The 26,397-nt window shown below is 37.3% G+C and overlaps 1 protein-coding gene across 3 annotated transcripts in view; it reads right to left on the reverse strand.

The window, feature by feature from the left end:
• ITPR2 (inositol 1,4,5-trisphosphate receptor type 2) overlaps nucleotides 1-26,397 on the reverse strand; it is a 520,017-nt gene that overhangs the window by 69,058 nt on the left and 424,562 nt on the right. Inside the window, exons 50-52 of one of the 3 annotated variants that reach the window (XM_024733219.1) lie at nucleotides 14,868-15,032; nucleotides 11,424-11,619; nucleotides 7,079-7,171 (exon numbers count right to left, since the gene is read on the reverse strand). In XM_024733219.1, the coding sequence (XP_024588987.1) occupies nucleotides 7,079-7,171; nucleotides 11,424-11,619; nucleotides 14,868-15,032 (454 nt within the window). The remainder of the gene's footprint in view (nucleotides 1-7,078; nucleotides 7,172-11,423; nucleotides 11,620-14,867; nucleotides 15,033-26,397) is intronic. The other 2 variants (XR_003001564.1, XM_024733221.1) reach the window with 2 other exon arrangements.

The following is a 26,397-nucleotide window of genomic DNA, read 5'->3' on the forward strand; positions in this document are numbered from 1 at the left end:
CGGGAGCTGACGGGACTTGGTATGAAGGAGACGGCAACGTGAAGTATCAGACTGAAGCTTCCAGCCAGCGGTGACCTGGGAAAGGATGGTCTCACTAAACCACAGAAACAGACCATCTGGAAGGAAGAACTGGATGCCGGGGCTTTGATAAAGACATGGAAAGAATCTCAGATGATTTTTACGTTTATCGAAGAAGAAGACTTTTAAAAGGCTAGAGAGGACAAGAGCTGGGAGAGTACTGTGATCCAGAATTAAGGAAGACAATAATTTAAAGATGAAGAGAGTATCAAAAAACATCAGCTACAGAAGGGTCAAAGGCAATGAGAAACAAGAAAAGGTCACTGGATTTAACAATTAGGTCATCAGGAAAAGCATAGGAAGATGTCATAGGAAGATGGCAAATAGTTTAAGAGAAGATGGTTGATTCAGAAATTGAAGGAGAGAGTGTAGGTCCATTGTTTTATAGAAGAATTCAGTACTGAAAGGAAGGAGATTAAGAGGATATTAGTTTGGGGGGATAAGAGAATGCAGAAGAAGGTTCAGTTAGGACCCAAGAGTGTATATAAGAAGAAAGAGAACAGATGGTAGCAAGGAAAAGATTTCAGGTGCAAGAATAATGATCTAGCTAATGGTGGCAAGGGGGTAAGGATGAAAACAGAGGTGGTTATAAAAGAAGTGAGAGGACACGTCCTTGTTTACATGCAAAAAGGAAGAATTAGTGGAAATAGACTTTAGTATGAAGACATTTTAAAAGAACTAAGTATATTCATGTAAAGAACTTAGAACATTGCTTGGCATATATTTAGGGGTGTAATAAATTCCAAGTATCATAATTAGCATTATTATTGATAGATGGCTGTCAAATCTCATGCAAAGTTATAGTTTTAATATAACCAACGAATTCTATACTTAAACAATATGAGGTTAAATTATCCTCATTTTCAGTTTAGGAGTATTAGAAAGGATTTTTTCTTAGTTCATAATAGGGGTGTCTCATATGAGGAAAGGAATAAAAATATATTCTATTGACTCTGAAATACTTCCCCCGATCTGAGGTGTTAGTCTAAATTTTTCTGGACATGCATAAATAAAAGTATTTATTAATGCCATTTTTTTCTGCTTTAACAATTAAATAATTCCTTTTTTAATGGTTTCTTAGAAGCAATAGATTGTCATTGAGACATATTTGAAATTCTGAGTACAACTGAGAACCTCTTGTTTCTTGGCCTTAACCTTTAATCACAATCACCTCAATATGGAATTGCTGATTTTAAAAAACGTTAGGAAAAAAAAATTAAAAACACGGGGCACCCAGTAGGAAGTCAAAGGTAGTGTGACATAAAGACTGACCGGTTCTGCTATACCTCAATCTTTTTTACTAAAGTAAAATACCAAAATATATTCAATTTGAATAACTCATAAATGTCGGACATCTGTAAACCTCTTCTATCCTGTACATTCAAATGATTTTTACTTAGAAAATAACTGCAAGTAATTTTTTTGCCTCAAAAACTCCTTACTTTTCTAGAAAATCAGTTTTGGGTTTTTTTTTTAGGAGAACATTTTTGTCTAGGAAGTCAGGGAGGTCTGCAGCAAATGAAATAAAAGATTTCTGTTTTTTTATTCAACTGCAGTCAGTTGCCAGTTGCCATGAGAATTCGCTGCCTCTGGGAGGATGACTCTACCCGCACCTACGGAGCCTCCGCAGCAGCTGGCTGCTCAGCCTTCCACTCCCCGAGGCTTGTTATCATGCTACTGCGCGTGTCTGGGCCTTCTGTAATGCGGACCTGCTGTCCACTAGGTAACAAACCAAGGCCTTCACAAATGCACGCTAGGGATTGCAAATTCAAATTTCATCCTGGGGCTTCCCTGGTGGCGCAGTGGTTAAGAATCCGCCTGCCAATGCAGGGGACACGGGTTCGAGCCCTGGTCCGGGAAGACCCCACATGCCATGGAGCAACTAAGCCCGTGTGCCACAACTATGGAGCCTGTGCTCTAGAGTCCAAGAGCCACAACTACTGAGCCCGCGTACCACAACTACTGAAGCCTGTGAGCCTAGAGCCCGTGCTCAGCAACAAGAGAAGCCATCGCAATGAGAAGCCCGCACACCACAATAAAGAGTAGCCCCCGCTCACCCGCACGCAGCAACGAAGACCCAATGCAGCCAAAAAATAAAATGTAAATAAAATAAGTAAATTAAAAAAAAATTTCATCCTGGTCTTAGACACAGCAAAGTTATTTTTACATCTAAGCGACACAAGCTGCCCCACAAACACCAGGTTCTGGCTTTCATTCTACTTTTGCAGTTAGACACACGTGGCCAAGATTTAAAGGTGGCAGGGGTTACAAGGTCAGATCCGCAGAGTTTTCAATCAAATGGATTTTATCATTTACCATGTCAAATGTAAGAAGGTCACAGAAGAAAGAGCAGATTAATACAGACTTTCCTGTAGCTTTTAATACTGATTTACAAATGATCCCTAATCGTGAAAAGCTACTGCCACCATCTCTGGATCCCACCAGTGTCTCTGTCACACCTTCAGTGCTGAAATCCCTCCAGGATTCTTTCCTCCTTACTCTGGGAGCTTTCCCTGCAAAATCATACCCACAGCTCCCAGTTCAGGTCAGTCTAAAAAAAAAAAAATGCAGACTTTGCCCCTGGGGCAATACAACTGGAAGAATTGTCCCCTTTTGTCCATAGAGAAGAGGGAAGTTCTGTTCTTTGTGTAATGTATTAGGTGAAAATGACGGGTGATAGCAGTATTATGGGAAGTCTTTAATGCGTTTGCATTCGTAATGCGTTTGCATTCGGTGGTATAAACCAATATCCAAACAGACCCTGTGACAGAACAGACTTTCTCAGCCTCAACACTGTAGACATTTGGGGCTGAATAATTCTTGGTTGGGGGGGAGTTGTCCTCTGCATTGTGAGATGTTTAGCAGCATCCCTGGCCCCTACTCGTTTGCTAGATGCTAGTAAAACTCCTCCCAGAATTATGACAACCAAAAATGTCTCCAGACATTGTCAAATGTCTGGAGAAGAGAGGAGAGAATCAACTCCAGTTGATAAATACATAATAGAGAAGATTTACTTTTTTTTTAAGAAATTGCCTTCAGGAGACAATACGCATAACGAACATCTATCCAAGCATTCTATGAGGAAGGCAATATTAGGCAGAATTTTAACCATCTCTAGATTTTGGTTAGGAAAGAAATAATTTATAGAGATTAGTCCTTTAATTAGGAGGCAATAAAATTTAGAAGGTTGGAGCACAGGCCTTGGAATCAGAGATCTAGATTTACTAGCTGTGAAGGTAATGTCTCTGTCCTTCAGTGTTTTTACCTATAATATGAGGATAGTTAGCAGAATCTATCTATCCTTGGACATGCTTCAGGGCCTTCACTCATGCTGTTCCCTGGGCTCAGAACGGCTCCTTCTTTCTCTTGGCCTTTCACCCTCCAAGTCTCAGTTTAAATAATCCCTCCCCAGAAGGGCCTCTCTGTTTATCTACAGCTAGGCTCTCTTGTGATTACCTATCATAGCACCATTTGCAGTCACGTATTTTGTAACTTTTTATGCTTCCCTCACTATTTTATAGTTTCATAATGTCCAGGATTATTTCTTTATTCAACGCTGTCTTGAATATGGCGGCTGGCCCACAGTAGAGGGTCAACAAATATTGCTGTATGAATGAATGAATACACAGAGTTTTTATAATTATTAATATCATCATCGTCATCATCATTGAGGATCTGTACTGATCTGACTTAACTAAATTCCTATTTTACAAAAACACTCACTTCATTCTGTTAAATGTCAAGATCAAAATGTCACCATGAGTAAGACTGTATGAAACAATGACACTAGAATACCTGGTTGAGCATCTACAACAATGCCTGGGAAATTCTATAAAGCCTAAGCTTTGCAGACTTGCACAGGGTTGGGCGGCAACATCCTGGGATGTGTCCATACGTGTATGACCGAGAGGATCTCATTCTCGGAGAGGGGGCTTCAGCAGCATCCTCACTGTACCTTAGGGCTGGATGAGCACTGCTGGCTCAGCTGCTGTGCTGGGGCCCTGGGTCAGCCGCCTTTATAGACTCCGGCAGGAGGAACACTAGCTTTGTTTTTGGTTCACTGGCAAACCAATATTTTGCTCTTAAAATCAAACCACTGTTACAGTGTTATTTGTTTTTTTTGCGGTACGCGGGCTTCTCACTGTTGAGGCCTCTCCCGTTGCGGAGCACAGCTTCTGGACGCGCAGGCCCAGCGGCCATGGCTCACGGGCCCAGCCACTCCGCGGCATGTGGGATCTTCCCAGACCGGGGCACGAACCCGTGTCCCCTGCATCGGCAGGCGGACTCTCAACCACTGCACCACCAGGGAAGCCCAGTGTATTTTGTTTTTTAAAAAAAGGAAATAATGCTTAGAAGAGCAAGGCAGAAATAGGGTTACTCTACTTGGGACCATGTTGTTAAAATGCTCATGCTAACAAGGAAGTAAATTTTTTAACATACTCTTTTTCATACTCTGTCACAGAGAAAGAATGTTGAATTAAAAGAGATAAGTACTTATAACAATAAATTGATGCTCAAGGTGGTCAACAGATCCTAAGAGCTATTTAAATCTAGCCAGCTACTTAAACTATGTCTGAGTTTTTGAAATAGCTCTCTGTGATTTTTTGAATTGTGGAAAATGGGAAGAGTAAAACGTCTGCAGATCTGAAGTTGAGATTATGACAAATTCTGCAAACTGCTGACAAATGAGATTGATCTGCTCCCCCAGATAAGATACGTCATTAAAGGGATAGTGCGGGAAGGAGTCAGGATCAAGAGAAGCCAGTATGGGTTCAGACGAACTTCACATTGGGAATATTGGCAAACATTATGTATCTGGGCTTTGGCAAGGGGGCTTTGAGAAGGAGCCTCATGAGATATTTTTTAAAAGAAGGAGGAACATGGGATAAATGGTAGTTTATTTAAGGCAGATTTCTTTGTGGGTGAATAATGCACAAAAATGACTATGTTAATCTGAAAGCACGTTTCTGGTGGCCACACACCAAAGGACTCTGTCCTTAGCACTGTCCCCATGCAGCATTTCTAGCACCTTTAATGAAAATCTTTTGAGGTTGGCAAAATTTTTTTTTCTGTTAAGAGCCAGATGGTAAATATTTTAGGCTTTGTGGGTCACATACAGTCTCCATTGCATCTTTTTCATTAAAGAAAAAAAAAAAACTTAAAAAAAAGCTGCAACCATTCTTAGCCCAAGGGGTGTACAGAAACAGGTGACAATTCATATTTCCCCACGGCCCAGGTTTGCCAACCCGTGTTCTAGAGCTTATCAAACTTGAGGATGACGTGAGAGAGAACGAATATTCTGCTTAATAGAATCAGGATCCATAAAGATACCATGAGCCTCATGGCACGTGAGTACTGGAAGGGACCTGAAACCTAGAGATCATCTGTCAAGAAGTCCCTCCTCTATTCAACAGGACAAACTGGGACAACCTGGGATTATGGGTCGGCAGAAAGATATAGACATAAATGCATGGTTTTATACTTGAAATCCCAAACTCCCAATTATGTGAGCACAGAGTAGGCATTATGGCTTGACAGCTGAACCAGTGAAGAACGGCATTTTAGCCAAGAGTCAGTCAAATATGGGTCAAGCGTGTGGTGTGACTGCAAACTGCACCATCCTAAACATGGTCACACCACTCAACTTCTTGCCTTGGAGTGTTACATGAAGAGTCATCGCTGTAATATGTGAGGAAGCTGAAGAAATTGGAGGTATATAAGCCAGGGGATGCATGTAATGGGATTTTAGAAACTTCAGAGCACAGCAAACCTACACAAGTAGAGAAGGAGCTGGTTTGTGGTTTATAGGCCTGAACTGGGTACCCAGGAGGTCAGGGGGGAAAGAAGTCTGAGTGGCAGCTGTTTACAGTGCCTGAGCTGCTGGGACGTGGAAATGGAACATATGCATTTGTTTAATTCTCCCTTTAAGTCATAGAGCATTTAGTCAGTAGAAGAGACTGTCTGTTTTTGTTGGACTTCAAGCAACAGTCCAGCATCTTAAGGCAAAAGGCAACTTGGGGAAAAAGGCTCTATCATTATGACCAAACAATGTGCTTCCAGATGGAAGTGGGGAAATCCATCCTTACGCTGTGCTTAACTCTTGCTTCCCTCATTTTCTCTGAGTCTGATTTTGCCCTCTGTAGACATAACAGAGACTAAATCTATTCCTTTTTTATACACAGAACTCTTGAAATATCTAAATGCTCCCTAAATCTTTGCTGCTTCTGGAAACAGATCACTAATTCCTTCTACAGTTCATTAAATTTCACACATGCCATAGTTTCCAAATTCCTGCCACATCCTTCGACAACAGATTAGAGTTTAAAAAATTCTTTTTATATGCATGGTTCCATTTGTTCCTTTGGAGGCAGGGAAAGTATCATATGCCCTATCTATCTATCTATCTATCTATCTATCTATCTATCTATCTGCCTACCCATGTACCTAGATAGATCTCCCTCTCTCCCTCCCTCCCTCCCTTCCTTCCTTCCTCCCTCTCTTTCAGGACAAGCCATCTGAACAAGGTCCAGGAAATTTGCATAACATATGCAAGACATAGACCTAGAAAGTGGCAGGTCAGGGATTATAACCAAGCTTTTTGAGTTCTAAACCCATGCTTTTCCATTCTTTGTTAAAGGATGGATTCTTCTGTTAAAGGCAAGATATTCTTAGTTAAAGGCTATACAGTGGAAAGGGTCTTGCTTAGTGTGGTATGGTTTTGCAATACGGTGACAGAATTTTTAGCAGCATGTACCACAGGGTAAATTTGATAAATTCTCATGATTACAAATAACGCAAGGAACAGGGTGAGGATACAAAATGACGGATATGAGAATCCTTTCTCTAGTTTGAAACTTTTAGGTTCTTTTACCCTCCATTCTTCTCTTTCAACTCACCATGAAATTTTTAGAGCAACTCTCTAACCTATAATAACTTTAATCAAATAAACATAACTTCAGAAGTATTGAGTTCATGCTGTCCTGAAGCCCTTTTTACAGACCTGTATTTGAAGCTGGTATTGTGGGTGAGCAGTTGTCCTTTTCACATGTTCCCAGGATTGAAGTTAAAGTCATAGCAGAAACTGCATTGCTACCTGAGAACACACAATGGAGACATGGTATAGAGACAAATACGCAAGGGACAAGAAATGAGCAGACACATTACAAAGACACATAAATAAAAGGTGCTATTACTCCAAATTAGCTGTGTTCCTAAAGTTTTTCGTTAAGTCAGTGTAGAATTCCGAACACAGTCTTGCCTACTGAATCAATTTTATAAATAGAGAATAGGTGCATGGGCCAACCCACTAAAAGCCTTTTCTATCTTTCTAAAGTGGCTGAGATAAACTACTAATAATACTGCAGGCCCTAACCACCATGTGTAACAACGTTCCCATGGCCAAATGCATTCAGGGCTCTGGCTTGGAAATGCCAGAAACATGTTCCCCCAGTGTAGCTGGTAACCCTGAGCTCTCAGCCACTGGTGCCCATGGCTGAGCTAGAGCAAGCAGGAGGTGGCATCTCTTAACGGTAAACTGTGGGTTCCCGGGAACAGGCCATCAAACATCTCAGGGAAGCAAGAATCTTCTGCCAGATCCCTGTTCAGCATCTTTTCTTCCTTAGTCCCCAAGGATCCACCTTTACCCCCTGTCTCCCTGGCCCCGATAGAAAAGTAAATAGTAACCTTCTTATCTGTGTAAAACAAGTATCATATAACAAATTTTGTTGTTAGTAACAAATACAACATGAAGAGGTTCATTCCTCTCAAATCTGTTTTTCACATGGAGCCACCAAGGAAAGTCCAGAAGGTGGAGGGAGAGGATTGAGTTCATTTTTATATACTGAGGAAATACTCACGTGCATTTCAGGGCAGCACCCACCAAGGTTAGCCTGATTGTTTGATGAGGCGAAGGCAGAAGTGGGGAATGGTGGCTGGAGTTTGGACGTGTGATGAGGAGAGAGACCAGGCCCGGAGTTGCCACCAACACAAGCCCTGGAGCTGAGAGAGCTCGGGTCCATGAGGAAGGGAAGCCACAAACTTTACCTCCCCGCACCCTGACTGGGGCAGCATGGCAGAAAGGACGGGTATATCACGGGGTGGAGTGAGCATCAAGTGGTCAGAGAGGTGGGGTTCCTGAGTGTTCCCCAGGAGCCATTCCCTTAATTAATATTTACTGACTTCGTGCTAAGCTCTGAGGACTCGGAGTCAGGGCCTTGGAGAACCCACAATCAAGTAGGGAATACAGAGAGGTACAGACATAATTATAGTTGAATGGAGGGAGTGGGGTAAGCGTAAAGTGAGGTAGTGCGTTCAGAGAGGGAGAGGTGAATTCTAGAAAGGAAAAAACAAAGGTTTTTGGAGAAGGATCCATCTAGAGGAGACAGGATTTACACACAGGAAGATGAGGTAGAGGGTAAAGGGGGCAATTCCAGGTACAATCCTATGACAAAAGGTACAGAGGCCAGCAAAGGCACAGACAAGGCAGAGCTTCTAGGCTAATGATTTTAAACCAAGGATCCCACAGCCAGCCCAGGGCCCAGCAAAGTTTTCAAACCCGTAAGACACAGAATCAGAACCGTGGTAGGAATGAATGACTTGCACAAGCAGAAGAGAGGCTGAGCGGGGGGAAGCCACCTGGGAAGTTTCTGCCATTCTCTGGGGAGAGGAAATGAGGGTAGAAACAGGAGGGCAGCACTGAGGATGGGGAATAGGGGGCAGTGGGAGAGACACTGGAACCTCCGCTTGTCAACACTACCTTCCCGCCAACTCCTTGGGCTTGTCTAAGACATGGATTCCCCTGAACGCCGTCAAGTGCAGGCTCCTGCATCTACAGAGTCAGATTCCACTGGTGTCAGAGGTGGGATATGCATTGTCCTAAACTCCCAAGGCCATTTGCAAATTATTGGTCCTCTGCTCTCATATCCATCTGTGGTGCACCTGCCATTCAGCTCTAGAACCTCAACCTTCTCTCTTTGTTCACTGATTTCTTCACATTCACTGAAGAACTGTGTACCCAATTTCACTTGCTCCCTAGATGTGCTATGTTTGATAATTTCACTCAACTTAGGGAGAAAATAGTTTTCAATAACTGAAAGAATAAACTTTATGCTACATATCCACAGACATAATATATAGTATTAGGAATTAAATTTAAAATGTTATGAAAATATGAGTGCTTCTTCCAGGGCATGGTACCACATACACTCTCTATGAAACAAAAACTCTCAGTCTATGAAGAATCAAGAGTTTAACTTTGTTAGCTGTTCTTGCATGCCATATTTTTATAGTATTTACAAATGCTTTCTCTTGTTTAACTTTTTATATAAATATGTATAAATATTTTTAGTGAAGATCTTGACATTTTAGTTTTCGTGCTTCCTATTTTGTAAAAGACAGGAAAGAAGACTTTTTTATATTTCTAAAGAAAATGTATTCATAATATAATGACGCTAACTTACTTTTTTTTATTGGAGTATAGTTGCTTTACAATACTGTGTTAGTTTATACTGTACAGAAAAGTGAATCAGCTATATGTACACATGTATCCCCTCTTTTTTGGATTTCCTTCTCATTTAGGTCACCACAGAGCACGGGGTAGAGTTCCCTGTGCTATACAGTAGGTTCTCATTAGTTATCTATTTTATACATAGTATCAATAGTATATATATGTCAATCCCAATCTCCCAATTCATCCCCCACCCCCATTCCCCTTGGTATCCATACATTTGTTCTCGACATCTGTGTCTCTATTTCAGCTTTGTAAATAAGATTACCTGTACCAATTTTTTCAGATTCCATATATATGCGTTAATATACAATATTTGTTTTTCTCTTTCTGACCTACTTCACTCTGTATGACAGCCTCTGGGTCCATCTATATCTCTACAAATGACCCCATTTCGTTCCTTTTTATGGATGAGTAATATTCTATTGTATGTATGTACCACATCTTCCTTATCCATTCCTCTGGACACTAATTTACTTTTTAAACAACACAATTAAAATTATTTACTACAAGATTCATAAAACAATAACGACTGTACACGTTTGAATTCAGAAATTGTGATGCTTCAGTGTCAGACTCACTCTGTACTGAATAACTCAATGTGATCATGCCTAGTAAATAATTAAGACAAAGAATTTTGAGAACAGATAGTTTATGATTCACAGATAGTTTAGTACAAGTGGAGTTTTGGGGGTATTTATATACATGAGCTTTTCCTCCAAATATTTACACCTATAAAACTCTAGACAAAGTAACATTTAAGGGAGAAAAAGAAAGGCCATAACAAAAAATATACCATGTGTCTGTGAATAAAGACTACTACCTAGGTCTGAAATTCAGTCTCAAGTTTAATAACTTTCCATCTATGTATATGATGTTTCTATTCCGTGCCTTGATTACTTAGACTAAATAATAGATCTAAATGCCACTTAATTGTCCCATATTCTAAAAGCACCACTAATTAAATCCTACTTTTAAATTTGATGGTTTGAAGAAAGAGAGAGTCGTTTTGTGGTTTCCCGTCTCTGCAACCCATAGGCAGTGGAATCACCCAGAGAAACTACCAGCAAAGTGCAGAACTGCGATGTCCATGCAGCAAAACAGGAGAGGAGGAAAGAGACTTAAGAACAAAATTTAACCAAAACAACAAAATGTAGGAAAGGGGGAAAGAAGAAACCATTAGGGAGCATAATATATAAAAAGTCCAAAGTGAGATGGAAAGAATCACCCCTCATACCACAAGAATCACAGTGAGTATAAATGGGTGATGTCTAACCAGTCAGACAATAAAAATAAATATCATACAGAAATTCTGACAGTCACATATTCACTGACAGAGCCACTTAATGACAATATTTTGAGCATTTTTCTATAGCATATTTTCTGACTATCTGATGGTTTCCAAATCAAAGCATTTATGCTTTTCAACTATTCAAGTACAATATAATGTACTGTGAGCAAACATGTATGAAATAATGGTTGTGAATGATGCTGGAAGTTCTTGGGGGAGACATCCCCCAAGAGAAAGAATCCCAAAGCTATTACCCTGCCCTGAAATTGTCAACTGTCCCCGGGAGTACAGTCAACACTGTTGAAACTTCTGTACTGAGACTGAGCTCAGGTGACGTTTCTTGTATGAAGATTTTCCTATGCACACTGTCAGCTAACATACAGCATAGGGGTATTTCACACTCATGAGCTCTTAGTGAACAAGAAAATGTTTTCAAAGGAATGGAAGAAAACATTGCCTCCATCATCATTCATCTGTGATCCTCTTAGCAAGAGATGTACCAGTCAGAGCCGCCATCAGAGCAAGCTCCTTTAGTGGTAACAGCAATACCTGTAAGGGGAGTTCTGTTTTTCAGCCTATCCACCTCCATAGTGAAGTCATCCTTCAGAAAAAGGAATCCAATAATGGAAAACAGGTAGACAAGGATGAGGGCGAGGACTGCAGTTAGAATAATGGAGCGGCCATTCCGTGTGACACTTTTTATGACATTGAGCAGAGTCTCTTCTCTATATACTAAATCAAAAAGCTACAAAACCAAAGAGAACAAAAACAAGGAAAAAAATGCAATGAAGCAAAGGGTGAATAAATACAAAGGTAATTACAAATACAAATGCAGGCCATTTTAATTTACCTGTGAGAGAATAACAGTATAAATAACAACTTAAAAATGAACCAAAATATGTATTTCTCCTCCAGTTTGAATGTATTAATAAACTGTTTTTCAATAAAGATAACTCTAACACAATATATAATGTGCGTATGTTGGTTTCATAACCAATGTAATATCAATTTTTTAAGACATGGTAATAGCATAGCTTCAAATTTGAATTTAGAAAAATGGTAATACGATACATAATCAACTTAGCTACTTATTCCCTATTTTTAGCCTTTCTGATATTCTGTAGTTGCTTCTAGAATATGTAAAATGGCTAACATGAGAATGCTGAATTAGGGAACTAAGTGATGAATAATTGAAGGATTCATTCAACGGATTGTTTAATCAAGGGATTAGAGGTGAAATGACGTGAATTCAATTTTATGAGCTCACTAAAATAGAAAAGGTAAGAAATTTAAGAATATTTGAGAAATGCAAACATCTTTCTTACTAAACAGGTAGATTGAGGGCAGAACCTATTACTTTAGTATATGCTTTTGGGAACAGAAGTATAAACAGAAATATAATTCACAAGTGTTAATTCACTTCCTCTATGGATAATGGGTTATTATCCATTTTGTGTTTAGTAGTAGACAATCCATAGGCACTGGTCAAGAACCTAGGTATGTGTTTGCTATCTGCAGTCAACTTTAAGAACAATTTTATTTATTGCTATATTTAAAGTTGAAATTATACATTCGCAACTACATGTTTCATTATTAAAAGTTGGTTAAAAGCAATATTAACATTTACTTTAATGAAGGCTTAAGTATCAGTTTAGAAATGAATAGTATTTTTGATATTAGAATAACCGGGGTTTGTTTTCTGCTATCTATGGGGAGTGATTACAATTTGTGAGCTGGTTGAAATGATTAATACCAGTGTCGCTCATCCCTTCAGAAACACCAGGGCCTTGTACTCTGTCTTTCAGAGCTTTGAGGCTTATACAGTTACTTTCCAATTTAACTATAGTCTTGCAAATAATTGCCGTAAATATATTAACTTGTTTGCTCACCTTAGGACACTGATGTTTTTTGACGGTCAAACACGAAAACATATGTTTAACTATTTTGCTATCTGTTTATCTCCTGGAGGGAGATACAACCTTTAGAAGCAAATTCCTTATTCTTCCCTAAAGACAAATTAAGTAATGCAAGTTCAGCTTCCAAATTACTGACCTGGCTTATTTCACTTATTTAAGCATTTAGTTGACAGAAAGGAGATTTTCCCTCAGCTGAACAGTGGCTTAAAGAAAAGGTCTGGAAATGGTTCCAGATCATTTCTGGATAGTTTATGAAAGTTTATAGTTTTCAGAAGCCCATAGGATACTTGATGAAAATGCATATTCCTGGGCCCTATTCCATACCCATGGAATCAGAATCTTGAGAATGCAAAGGTATTGATGTTGGACAGGTGAACGGTTCCTTCCGTTTATTTCTCAAAGGAAAATCTAGAGTGTGGTTCCTATTACCGGTTAAAGGACTGGCATTTGTGGACACAACTGGGAATGCAAATTCATATATTTTTTAAAATATTTTAAAAATATATTTAAATACCATTTTGACATTATGTCCATTAAAATTTTCTTCTAGCCCTCTAAACATGAAAATGGAATATATCCTTTTTATAACCAACCCAATGAAAACAAATTAGCATAAGTGTTGTATGATTTGAAAAAGATGAGAGAAAAATGCAACTGGAAATTAAGGTTAACATAAATTAAAAGTAACATTACTATTAATAACTCATACAATAATTCAAACACACCTTTATTTTGTCAAAAACCTTTCCTTAAGTAACAAAGATTTACATGTATCATTTCACATGTTTTTCATATTATTTCTTTAATGGGTCTTGATATTACTAGGCTCTCAAATTACCCCTATCCATTTTATAGACAAGAAGGTTGAAGCAAAAAACATTATAATAAATATTACATATTTATTACAGTCGGGGAAAAGAGCTGGGTATAATAGACCTTTACCTATCATAGGCAGATTTTTAAAAATGCAATTTTTGTGGTGAATTAGAGCAAAGAAGGAATTCATTAGGATCCTTGGATCAGAAAAAAAAGTCTACTTTTGATGGCCGAATACTAATCTAACTTAACTGGCTGAATACTAATCTAACTTAGCTGCCTGGAAGATAATTTTGTATCCTTATGTTGATAAGGGACAAATCCGCTCTTCACTGTGGCTCTTTCAAGTGTTTTAGGGTAAACAGAAAATTAGTTTCTTACTTAATCTTCCTACATGGGTGAGCTAGGTCACAGGGAAGCAGGAGGCAATGAATTTGCCCCTCATGACCCAAGCAAACCAGGTCAGCATAATGTTTTTAGATCTTCAGCTTGTTTTCAGGGATTATTTTATTGGGTAGTGTCCTCCTCTGCATACCAACTGTGAGCTGAAGATATGAATAAATTGTTCCTCTGGCATCATGATGCTAACCTGGTAATGCTCTGAGTTTCAAAACATTACCATATACTTGTATTGACTCCTCTCCTGGTTTATAGCTATGGAACATATACGTAGGAAGGAAAACTGATAACCAGCAAAAAACCAAAACCAAAACCAAAATGCAGCTTTAGAAGAAATCTGAAAATCCACTTAATGAATAGATATATGTAAATAAGCTTAACAACAACAACATATTAAATCTAAAACTATAAGACTGCCCTTAAAACAACTCATCATCTTTTTGCTAAGTTGGCTTTCCCCTTCATTTTATTTATATGCCATTCTAAAGATACACAAAATATTTGCTGTTATAAATAAATACAATGAATTCAGTACCAAGAAAGTATATCCCTTTCCTTGTTGAAGAATCTCTAAGGGAAATATGACTTGGCTGAAACCCAAAGCAGCCTGCTATACAAAGCCTGGGTCAAGAGATGGGTCTCAGAGAGAAAATAAAGAATTGTACCACCTATGTCGTTTCTCAGAGAAAAAGACTAAAAATAATAATAATGCATGATTTTCCTAGGCAAGTCTAAAAATAACATAATTTGTCCTAAATGCCAGACTCTGCTTAAAAAAAAAAAAATCAAAGGAAGAAGCATAAGAAGCAGCAGCATTATGTATTTTTTTCAGCAGTGACTATCCACATAGAGATGTACTCACCAGGAAGCTATAGAAGAATTCGTGAACAAAGAGGCCCAGCATGCAAACCAGGACATACGCTACATGGTAGAGAAAGGCCATATCCAGGATGACCGCTCGGTACCCTCGGGTGAACGTGCCACGATTTCCGACAAAACTCACCAGAAATACTATTTTATTACAAAGCTAAAGGGAGGAAAAGATTCGATTTTACTGTCTTATTTGTTCTGAAACTCACAAAAACAGCATGTCATTGACAAAACCTATTATTCACAAAGTCTGTGGTTTTCTTTTATGATTTCTCATTTTGTAATTTTTCAGCACTGCTTACAAATCTGCATGTAAACACCATAGAGACAAACCCTGTATTCTTTGCAGTTCCAGGAAAAGAGAGGAAGAGCGATTAAGAGCCCCAGTTCTGCAATCAAGACAGACGTGAATTTAAATGCTAGTTTTCCCACTACTATTATCTGACCTAGGCCATGCAACTGTAGGCCTTGGTTGTTTCTTCTCAAAAATTGGAATAAAGGAATTCCCACCTCATAGAACTCTTCAAGGAATTAAATAATTCATAATGAATATGAAGCCCTTAGTACAATGACTCTTGAAATATTACTCATTATATTTTCCATATTAAAAGTAATAATGCAATGTTTTTATTATTATACTATAAATGAAATAGAAAAATATATTTTCAGAAAACCTCCAGAGATTTGTCCTCGATTTTTTTATCCTGGGCTTTCTCTACTGAATATTATTTTAAACAAGTAGGCCATTAAAAATTATTTTTGTATTTAATTTACTCTACATTCATAAAAAATATAAATATACTTCTCTACCTAGATTAAAATAAATATAATACTTGGATGTATCTTCTAAGTCCTATGTATGGTAATTATTCAGTAAATGTTTTGGAGTGTTTATTATGCTTGGTACCATGCAGAGCAGGGGTCCCCAATCCCCAGGCTGTGGACTGGTACCAGTCTGCGGACTGTTAGGAACCGGGTGGCACAGCAGGAGGTGAGCGGCAGGCCAGCGAGGGAAGCTTCATCTGCCGCTCCCCATAGCTCCCCATCACTCCCATTACCGCCTGAACCATTCCCCCCAACCCCGGTCCGTGGAAAAAGTGTCTTCCACAAAACCGGTCCCTGGTGCCAAAAAGGTTGGGGACCGCTGATGTAGAGTATTCAAATTAAAAATACATTTAAATACAGAAATTTAAGTATAGAAATTTAAATACAGAATACAGAAATTTATACTGAGGTTCTTTGGCAATGGTATCATATTTGTTTTTATATGTCCAAACCTAACTTTGGGAAGACAGCTTGCTCTTTGCAACATCACAGATTTTTTTCCATGTATATGAAAGAAACTGCCTTATGGAATGATTTTAAATAACAAAAGAAGGAGCACAACACTTTGGGCAGAAGTAAAATTTGAGAGGTTGGAAAAACTTTTTCCTTCCACTTTCTGAAATCCAAATCAATACAGATAAAATGAGAAATGGTTTATCATTGCACGTTGTGAAGATAACCAAACCAAGTCAACAACATAGCAATTAAAAACTTCAAACCTTTCCTAAGTTTGCCCCATGTTAATTAAATATCCTCTCAATAATAGATATTATCAATTTCATCATCTTGTTAACTTGAATGATGTTCAATAGAAAGTCTTACTTCACTATTTAGTGTTACATCATCGTACCTTTACATTACTATTAAATATAGCTACTGTATTAATGGATGTCTTTATGTTTACTATCCAAAAGCAAGTTTAATTCATTCACCCATATCATCATTATGAAATAGAAATAAGAAGTTCTATAAAAAATAAAATTAAAATTATGACTTTTCAGAAGGATGAATTATATGTTGAAGACAAATTGTTTAAATGTTGTGTATTTGAGTCATAAAAAAATTATGCAGGAAAACTATAAGTCCTATATACTTATAGGAAAAGGGATACATTGAATTCAGGTTCTCAAGAGCAATATAGTTCAATTCTCAAATAATGCAAAAGCAAGGACACACTTCTGCCTAAAAGGGCCTCTGCCATTCTTGCACGGAAAAGAAAGATTCGCCTTATTTGTTTCAGGTTAATTTTTTTGAACCTTGACCTAAAGCTTCATATTGATGAATATGCTCCTTTTCTCTTGATGGAGCCAATGCTGGTAGCGGCAGCCACCTATTTCTGCAGAGATCAGAAACAAGGAAACTGTCTTTTAATTTTGAAGTATTCATACCACGAAGAAATAAGTGTAAGTATAAATGATTTGGGTAGGAAAGAACTTGAACGCTGGTTTTTCCTGATGCATGACCTGGAAATTTGCAAATTGGTTTTATTGAGCATTTTCCATGAAAGCTGGGGATATTTATGGAAATGAAGAAGTTACAAAAACATTCTCCCATTTCATGTCATGACTTACTTGACATTGTCTAACCAGTCCTTCGTTTGTCAATACCATTACGTAGGCGATCATTGCTTCTGTGGCAAGCGTTCATGTGGGCGAAAATAAACGGGGGGTGTGGGAACTGAGCAAGGTGGTTAAAAGGCCATCTTCTGAACTGGTGTTGGAAGGACCCTCGAGTCAGCACACAAATACCGATATAAATGATCACAACCGTCCCTTCTACTTTTTTCTTTCTCCATCTATTCTTCAAAGCTGCCCTTGATATATTTTTCATTGAGAATGGGATAAATTGTGTGAAGGTTGGGGGAAAAAGTGGCAGGTTGGGGAGGGAAACGGCAGCAATGTAAGCTCTCTGTACAGCCTTTTAAAAGTGACACATCATCCAAATGATGGTCTTCCAAAACAGAAAAATGAATGTTCGTTTGTTAATCAATGTATACTAAAACAAATTCATTCATTTTAACTAGGTAAATTAATTATACAGTATAGTAATATTTTCATAGATACTTTATATTTCATTGGTATGCCTTTGCAGGACTTTTTTTAAACAGTGCAGTATAGTGGGAAGACCCTGGCTTAGACGTTGGGCCATCAGGGTTCCAATCTTGGCTCTGGCACTAATTACTTAGCTAAATCCTCCTGGTGTCTATAGGATGTATACACTCATTTCTAAAATGAAATGACTAGAAGGGAATAAGCCTTAAGGTGCCTCACAGCTCTAGAATTCTATGTGGTGTCCCTTCAAGTTTGCTATTTTATGTGATCACAGAAATTTATAGCTGCCTTTATATAATCCTTTTTGTCTTATTTGGTTCTATGTCCCTGATCAATAATCCTATCCCCATCTTACATTGTTCCTATTTATTTTCCAACAATAATTATAGCAAAAAAGATTGTCTACTATTTATTAAGAAGTAAAATTGAATCTATTGTCTTAAACTGCAGTTTAACTATATTACTATATATTCATCAACCTTCTTACTAAAAAATCAGATTATCTGATTCAACAATCTCCATTTCAGTGATGTTACATCTTGGGCAGGATAAGGTTCTACAGTCAAAGCGTGAGGCAAAATTGTCATGTAGTCAAAATCACCCAAGAAATCTTTTAAATCGCCAGCAAAACAGTACAGTAAACGAGGGTGGTGTAAACTGTAGTGTCTCTTACTAAATTCAACACATGCTAGTATTCTCCCAGCACTGGGGCAGTTTTCTGTTTCTGCAACTGAGTATCAGAAGTGGGAGCATCAGTGACTGTGTTATATGAAAAACAGGGAGTGTATGTCTGTGTGTGTGTGTATGTGTGTGTGTGAGAAAGAAAGGACGAGAATATGAATGTTTTGACTCAATATATTTCACAGGTGTTTATCGTATTATTTATTATAAAAATCTAAACAATAAGAATTAATGAAACGGTTAAATAAATTATATAACAGCCATATAACTGGTTAATACTATCATTATTAAAATGAGATTTACAAATAAGTCTGATGGTTTGAAAACATATTAAGTGATCCCAAACTGATAAAATGTGTTTATATTTGCCAAAATAATGTTAATTTTCATTAGCAATAACTAAAAATGGAACGTAGAGGTGGGAAGAAAACTGTACTGGGTTATAAGATATGCTTTTATAACAGAGAAGAACATTTGAATTTTTAAAAACAACTCAAATATTGACATAACCCCCGAGACAAGACAGAGAAGCAAGCTGCAAGCTAAATACAGATTTTTTAGAAACCAGCAAAGATGATAAAGATGAAGCATCATAAGAAACTGAGAATACTAAGTGCTCAGAATATAGATTGAGGTTCTCTCCTCCCACTTGATTCCTTTACCAAAAAAAGGACTTGCTGTATTTGCTTAACACTGTTAAAGACACTGAGTCAGAAACAGACAAGTCCCTGTGAACCAAAATACAAACACTTTTACGATCTTGACAGCAATGTTTCACAATTAAATCCTACTTCATGTATTAGGTACCAGTAAACGGCAGCCTTTATTGCTATCATTATCATACTGTTGTTCTTTTCTAAATCTTCATACTAATCTTCTGAACTGATCTTCTCAACAACCCGATGAGGACAGACTAGGCTTTAATATCTTCATTTCACTGACGACAGGAACGGAATTCAGAGGCTTGCTATTTACCTAAGGTCTGGAATTCTGATGCTCATTAAGGCTTAACTCTCAGGTAGACAATTTTTCCCTGTTTCTGATACCTATAACTTTAGCAATTATAGTTCCACCTGTTACACAATGCAAAGTTTTAAGTGTAAATTAAGTTAATAAATACGTTAAAATCTAAGGGAAAAACATGATTGATTTATGTTTTCTTTTTTTTCCTACCTCCTAGGAAATGGTAAACCATAGACAGTTCTGTAATGAGCCTGTTATGTTAAACGTTAAGGTAAATGATATTTGCTAAAATGTTTTTATTAATCTGTACAGTATCAAAACTATAGGTAAAAACTCTTCTATCAATATCTATCATAACAAAATTACAATTATTCCATTCAATTTGTCCCAAATCAAAGCTAATATTTTCTTTGGTCAAAATGCCCTGGACAGGCAGATCATAATGTATCATCTGGGGACTGTGCAAACGAGTGTTTTATGCTGTGAAGGCTATTAGACTACCCACAGATTCACATAGTTAATAAGAAAATTATATCTCCATGTAGATTTCTTCTCAGGCAGAAATTAAAGTATAACACTTGCTGCTCTTAAGAAGTTATTTTTTTAAATTAAATTAATTAATTTATTTTACACAGCAGGTTCTTATTAGTAATCCATTTTATACATATTAGTGTATACATGTCAATCCCAATCTCCCAATTCATCCCACCCCCACCCCCCACCCCGCTTTGCCCTCTTGGTGTCCATACATTTATTCTCTACATCTGTGTCTCTATTTTTGCCTTGCAAACCGGTTGATCTGTACCATTTTTCTAGATTCCACATATATGCATTAATATACAATATTTGTTTTTCTCTTTCTGACTTAACTTCACTCTGTTTGACAGTCTCTAGGTCCATCTATGTCTCTAAAAATGACTTAGTATCATTCCTTTTTATGGCTGAGAAATATTCCATTGTATATATGTACCATATTTTCTTTATCCATTCATCTGTCATGGGCATTCAGGTTGCTTCTATGACCTGGCTATTGTAAACAGTGCTGCATGTGTCTTTTTGAATTATGGTCTTCTCAGGGTATATGCCCAGTAGTGGGATTGCTGGGTCGTATGGTAGCTCTATTTTTAGCTTCTTAAGGAACCTCCATACTGTTCTTCATAGTGGCTATATCAGTTTCATTCCCACCAACAGCACAAGAGGGTTCCCTTTTCTCCACACTCTCTCCAGCATTAATTGTTTGTAGATTTTCTTAGGATGCCCATTCTAACTGGTGTGAAGTGATACCGCATTGTAGTTTTGATTTGCATTTCTCTAATAATTAGTGATGTTGAGCAGCTTTTCATGTGCTTCTTGGCCATCTGTATGTCTTCTTTGGAGAAACGCCTATTTAGGTCTTTGGCCATTTTGTGATTGGGTTGTTTGTTTTTTTAATATTGAGCTGCATGAGCTGTTTATATTTTTTGGAGATTAATCCTTTGTCCGTTGCTTTGTTTGCAAATATTTTCTCCCATTCTGAGGGTTGTCTTTTGGTCTTGTTTATGGTTTCCTTTGCTGTGTAAAAGCTTTTAAGTTTTGTTAGGTCCCATTTGTTTATTTTTGTTTTTATTTCCATTACTCTAGGAGGTGGGTAAAAAAAGATCTTGCTGTGATTTATGTCAAAGAGTGTTCTTCCTATGGTTTCCTCTAAGAGTTTTATAGTGTCCAGTCTTACATTTAGGTCTTTAATTCATTTTGAGTTTATTTTTGTGTATGGTGTTACAGAATGTTCTAATTTCACTCTTTTACATGTAGCTGTCCAGTTTTCCAGGCACCACTTATTGAAGAGACTGTCTTCTCCATTGTATATCCTTGCCTCCTTTGTCATAGATTAGTTGACCATAGGTGCATGGGTTTATCTCTGGGCTATCTATCTTGTTCCGTTGATCTATATTTCTGTTTTTGTGCCAGTACCATATCGTCTTGATGACTGTAGCTTTATCGTATAGTCTGAAGTCAGGGAGTCTGATTCCTCCAGCTCTGTTTTTCTCCCTCAAGATTGCTTTGGCTGTTCGGGGCCTTTTGTGTCTCCATACAAATTTTAAGATTTTTTGTTCTAGTTCTGTAAAAAATGCCATTGGTAATTTGATAGGGATTGCATTGAATCTGTAGATTGCTTTGGGTAGTATAGTATAGTCATTTTCACAATATTGATTCTTCCAATCCACGAAATGGTATATCTCTCCAGCTGTTTGTCATCTTTGATATCTTTCATCAGTGTATTATGTTTTTCTGAGTATATAGGTCTTTTACCTCTTAGGTAGGTTTATTCCTAGGTATTTTATTCTTTTTGTTGCAGTGGTGAATGGGATTGTTTCCTTAATTTCTCTTTCTGATCTTTTGTTTTTAGAGTATAGGAATGCAAGAGATTTCTGTGCATTAATTTTGTATCCTGAAACTTTACCAAATTCATTGATTAGCTCTATTAGTTTTCTGATGGCATCTTTAGGATTAGTTATGTATAGTATCATGTCATCTGCAAACAGTGACAGTTTTACTTCTTTTCCAACTTGGATTCCTTTTATTTATTTATTTTTCTCTGATTGCTTTGGCTAGGACTTCCAAAACTATGTTGAATAAGAGTGGCAATAGTGGACATCCTTGTCTTGTTCTTGTTCTTAGTGGAAATGCTTTCAGTTTTCACCATTGAGAATGATGTTGGCTGTGGGATTGTCACATATGGCCTTTATTATGTTGAGGTAGGAGGTTCCCTCTATCCCACTTTCTGGAGAGTGTTTATCATAAGTGGGTGTTGAATTTTGTCAAAAGCCTTTTTTGCATCTATTGAGATGATCACATGGTTTTCATTCTTCAATTTGTTAATATGGTGTATCACATTGATTGATTTCCGTATATTGAAGAATCTTTGCATACCTGGGATAAATCCCACTTGATCATGGTGTATGATCCTTTTAATGTGTTGTTGGATTCTGTTTGCTAGTATTTTGTTGAGGATTTTTGCATCTACATTCATCAGTGACATTGGTCTGTAATTTTCTTTTTTTGTGGTATCTTTGTCCGGTTTTAGTATCAGGGTGATGGTGCCTCGTAGAAAGAGTTTGGGAGTGTTCCTTCCTCTGCAATTGTTTGGAAGAGTTTGAGAAGGATGGGTATTAGCTGTTCTCTAAATGTTTGATAGAATTCACCTGTGAAGCCATCTGGTCCTGGACTTCTGTTTGCATCTGAGAAGAAAGTGTAATCTGCTGTTTTCAGATGGAATGTCCTATAAATATCAATTAAATCTATATGGTCTAATGTGTCATTTAAAGCTTGTGTTTCCTTATTAATATTCTGTCTGGATGATCTGTCCATTGGTGTAAATGAGGTGTTAAAGTCCCCCACTATTATTGTGTTACTGTTGATTTCCTCTTTTATAGCTGTTAGCATTTATTTGCCTTATGCATTGAGGTGCTCCTATGTTGGGTATGTATATATTTATAATTGTTATATCTTCTTCTTGGATTGATCCCTTGATCATTATGTAGTGTCCTTCCTTGTCTCTTGTAACAGTCTTTATCTTAAAGTCTATTTTATCTGATACGAGTATTGCTACTCCAGATTTCTTTTGATTTCCATTTGCATGGAAAATCTTTTTCCATCCCCTCACTTTCAGCCTGTATGTGTCCCTAGGTCTGAAGTGGGTCTCTTGTAGACAGCATATACATGGGTCTTGCTTTTGAATCCATTCAGCAATCCTGTGTCTTTTGGTTGGAGCATTTAATCCATTCACGTGTAAGGTAATTATTGATATGTATGTTCCTATGACTATTTTCTTAATTGTTTTGGGTTTGTTTTTGTAGGTCCTTTTCTTCTCTTGTGTTTCCCACTTAGAGAAGTTCCTTTAGCGTTTTTTGTAGAGCCGGTTTAGTGGTGCTGAATTCTCTTAGCTTTTGCTTGTCTGTAAAGCTTTTGATTTCTCCATCGAATCTGAATGAGATCCTAGCTGGGTAGAGTAATCTTGGTTGTAGGTTCTTCCCTTTCATCACTTTAAATATATCATGCCACTCCCTTCTGGCTTGTATATTTTCTGCTGAGAAATCAGCTGTTAACCTTATGGGAGTTCCCTTGTATGTAATTTGTCATTTTTCCCTTTTTGCTTTTAATAATTTGTCTTTAATTTTTGTCAATTTGATTACTATGTGTCTCGGCGTGGTTCTCCTTGGGTTTATGCTGCCTGGGACTCTCTGTGCTTCCTGGACCTGGGTGGCTATTTCATTTCTGATATTAGGGAAGTTTTCAACTATGATCTCTTCAAATATTTTCTCAGGTTCTGTATCTCTCTCTTCTCCTTCTGGAACCCCAATAATGCAAATGTTGGTGCATTGAATGTTGGTGCATTTAATGTTGTCCCAGAGGTCTCTTAGGCTGTCTTCATTTCTTTTCATTCTTTTTTCTCTACTCCGTTCCATGGCAGTGATTTCCATTGTCCTGTCTTCCAGGTCACTTATCCATTCTTCTGCCTCAGTTATTCTGCTATTGATTCCCTTCTAGTGCATTTTTCATTTCAGTTATTGTATTGTTCATCTCTGTTTGTTCTTTAATTCTTCTAGGTGTCTGTTCTTTAATTCTTCTAGGTGTCTGTTCTTTAATTCTTCTAGGTCTTTGTTAAACATTTCTTGCATCTTCTCAATCTTTGCCTTCATTTTTTTTCTTACGTCCTGGATCGTCTTCACTATCATTATTCTGAATTCTTTTTCGGGAAGGTTGCCTATCTCCACTTCATTTAATTGGTTTTCTGGTGTTTTATCTTTTTCTTTCATCTGGTATATATTCCTCTGCCTTTTCATTTTGTCTGTCTTTCTGTGAATGTAGTTTTCATTCCACAGGCTGCAGGATTGTAGCTCTTCTTGCTTCTGCTGTCTGCCCTCTGGTGATGAATAGTCATTACTTATAGTGGAACTATTCTCACCAAACCAGGCAGAAGTTATCTTTTTATCCTGTCCCATGAGGGGCAAAAGAAAAATTCTCCCAATGTTTTTGGCTTTTCCAATAGATTTTAAAATGTTATTCCGTACCTCTTTATATATCCTTAAAGCTTCTGGATGGCAAGAACCACAAATCCTCTATTATTATCATTGTCTATTAGATAACAGAGACCCAATAAATGCTGTTATTTTGGTCTAATTCTGTCTAGCTATTATTTCATTTATCAAATTTGGATTTTCTCACTTGGATTAATGTCTTATTGAGGATCAGTTATCAGTTTAGAAATATTATTTGTTTCTTCAAATAATTGGGTTCAATAGTCAATGTATTTTTTAAAGAAAAAATAATAAGCTGGATGCAGTCATAGGCTTAGAAAAAATCAGATAAATTCATGAAGATTCCTTAATTCACTCGGTTGGAAATTTCACAAAATTAGCTTATTTCCAAAGCACCAAAAGTACTAGTTCAGTTCATGTAAACAATTTTTGAATGTTTAAGTGCTAGGCATTAAGGTGGAGAAAAATGGGGTAGGGAGTGAGTGAGGTAGACAGGATTATATCTATGAATGTGACAACCCCTGCCCTCAAGAAACTTACAGAATAACATATTTGGTACTTTACAGAATTCTTTACTGATAGAGCCCTTTGTATTATAGTACACTTCCCTTTATTCACAATGATTGAGGAATAATTGGTAATTTGGTGACCTGAATGTAATCATTTAATATATATAAACATATAAATATATCTGTCACATATATATATGTATATATATATGTATCCATCACATATATATGTATATATCTGTCATATATATCATGTCCAGTTTTTGAAGAATTATAATATTATAATGTATAATATTATATGTAATACTATAATAGGGGTCAGAAACATAGATTTGGCCATACTAGCTTGGTTTTATAGTTCTCAAAAGTTTGGTTGATTATTTCATTTATTCATTTTCAATATATATTTGCCACCTGTTTTTTATGTGCAAGGCACTGTAAATGTATAAGAATACAAAGATAATCTTTCACTCATTCATTAGTTAATTTAATTAAGAAATATTTGTTGAATACCAATGATGTTCCAGACATCGAATGATCAATCATTAGTCTTATGAACTGTATAATGTAGTAGGGGAGATACCAGATACAGATATACAGACACCAGAATATAGGATATTATGTTAGAAACTCAGGAAAAAATATAGAAAGTGCTTAGCTATTGAGCAGACATATTAGCAAGATTTATTTACCTGCCACATGTTCTTTCATCAACCTGGTAATTTACCATTTCCTAATATCCCTTTTTAGCTGTGCCATACAAAAAGTTGTCTAGTCCCTTTAAAATTTTATCTCTTGGGCAAAATTACTGCTATTTGCAAGAGTAGTCTGGCTTACTTATTCTAAACCTACTTAGCTCAAGTTGTGAAATGTATGCCCTTTCTCTAATATTTCAAAATTAAAAAAAAAAATTAGTGGAAAAAAAAATCTCATCTATGCCTTTCACAAGTTAATAGGTCTTGTTCTCATAAAAAGAGTCCAACTTCATATTTTCTCTTACAGCAACCCTTTTCTTTTGGTCATTTTATAAAAGGTATTATTCACTTCTAATATTCTGCTGAATATAATTTAATCTTTCTCGGATGATTTAGAAGTTACTTTAGGATGTTAACAGTGGCTCAGAGTTAATTTTGTCAATAGCTGCCCATATAGGATGCCAAAGGCATTAAAACTGAATTGGATTAAATTGACTGCAGAACTGGGTCATGCCCCAAATGCTACCATCTTAAATATATCAAATTTTCACTTGCCATTTTTTTTTTTTTTTTTTTTTTTTTTGCGGTACGCGGGCCCCTCACTGTTGCGGCCCCTCCCGCCGCGGAGCACAGGCTCCAGACGCGCAGGCCCAGCGGCCATGGCCCACGGGCCGAGCCGCTCCGCGGCATGCGGGATCCTCCCGGACCGGGGCACGAACCCAACCACTGAGCCACCAGGGAAGCCGCTCACTTGCCATTTTTCCTTTCTCTCAAAAGTCA

Source organism: Neophocaena asiaeorientalis, unplaced genomic scaffold (genome assembly GCF_003031525.2).
Source record: "Neophocaena asiaeorientalis asiaeorientalis breed wild unplaced genomic scaffold, Neophocaena_asiaeorientalis_V1.1 scaffold150, whole genome shotgun sequence".
In the NCBI taxonomy this organism is placed as follows: Eukaryota; Metazoa; Chordata; class Mammalia; order Artiodactyla; family Phocoenidae; genus Neophocaena; species Neophocaena asiaeorientalis.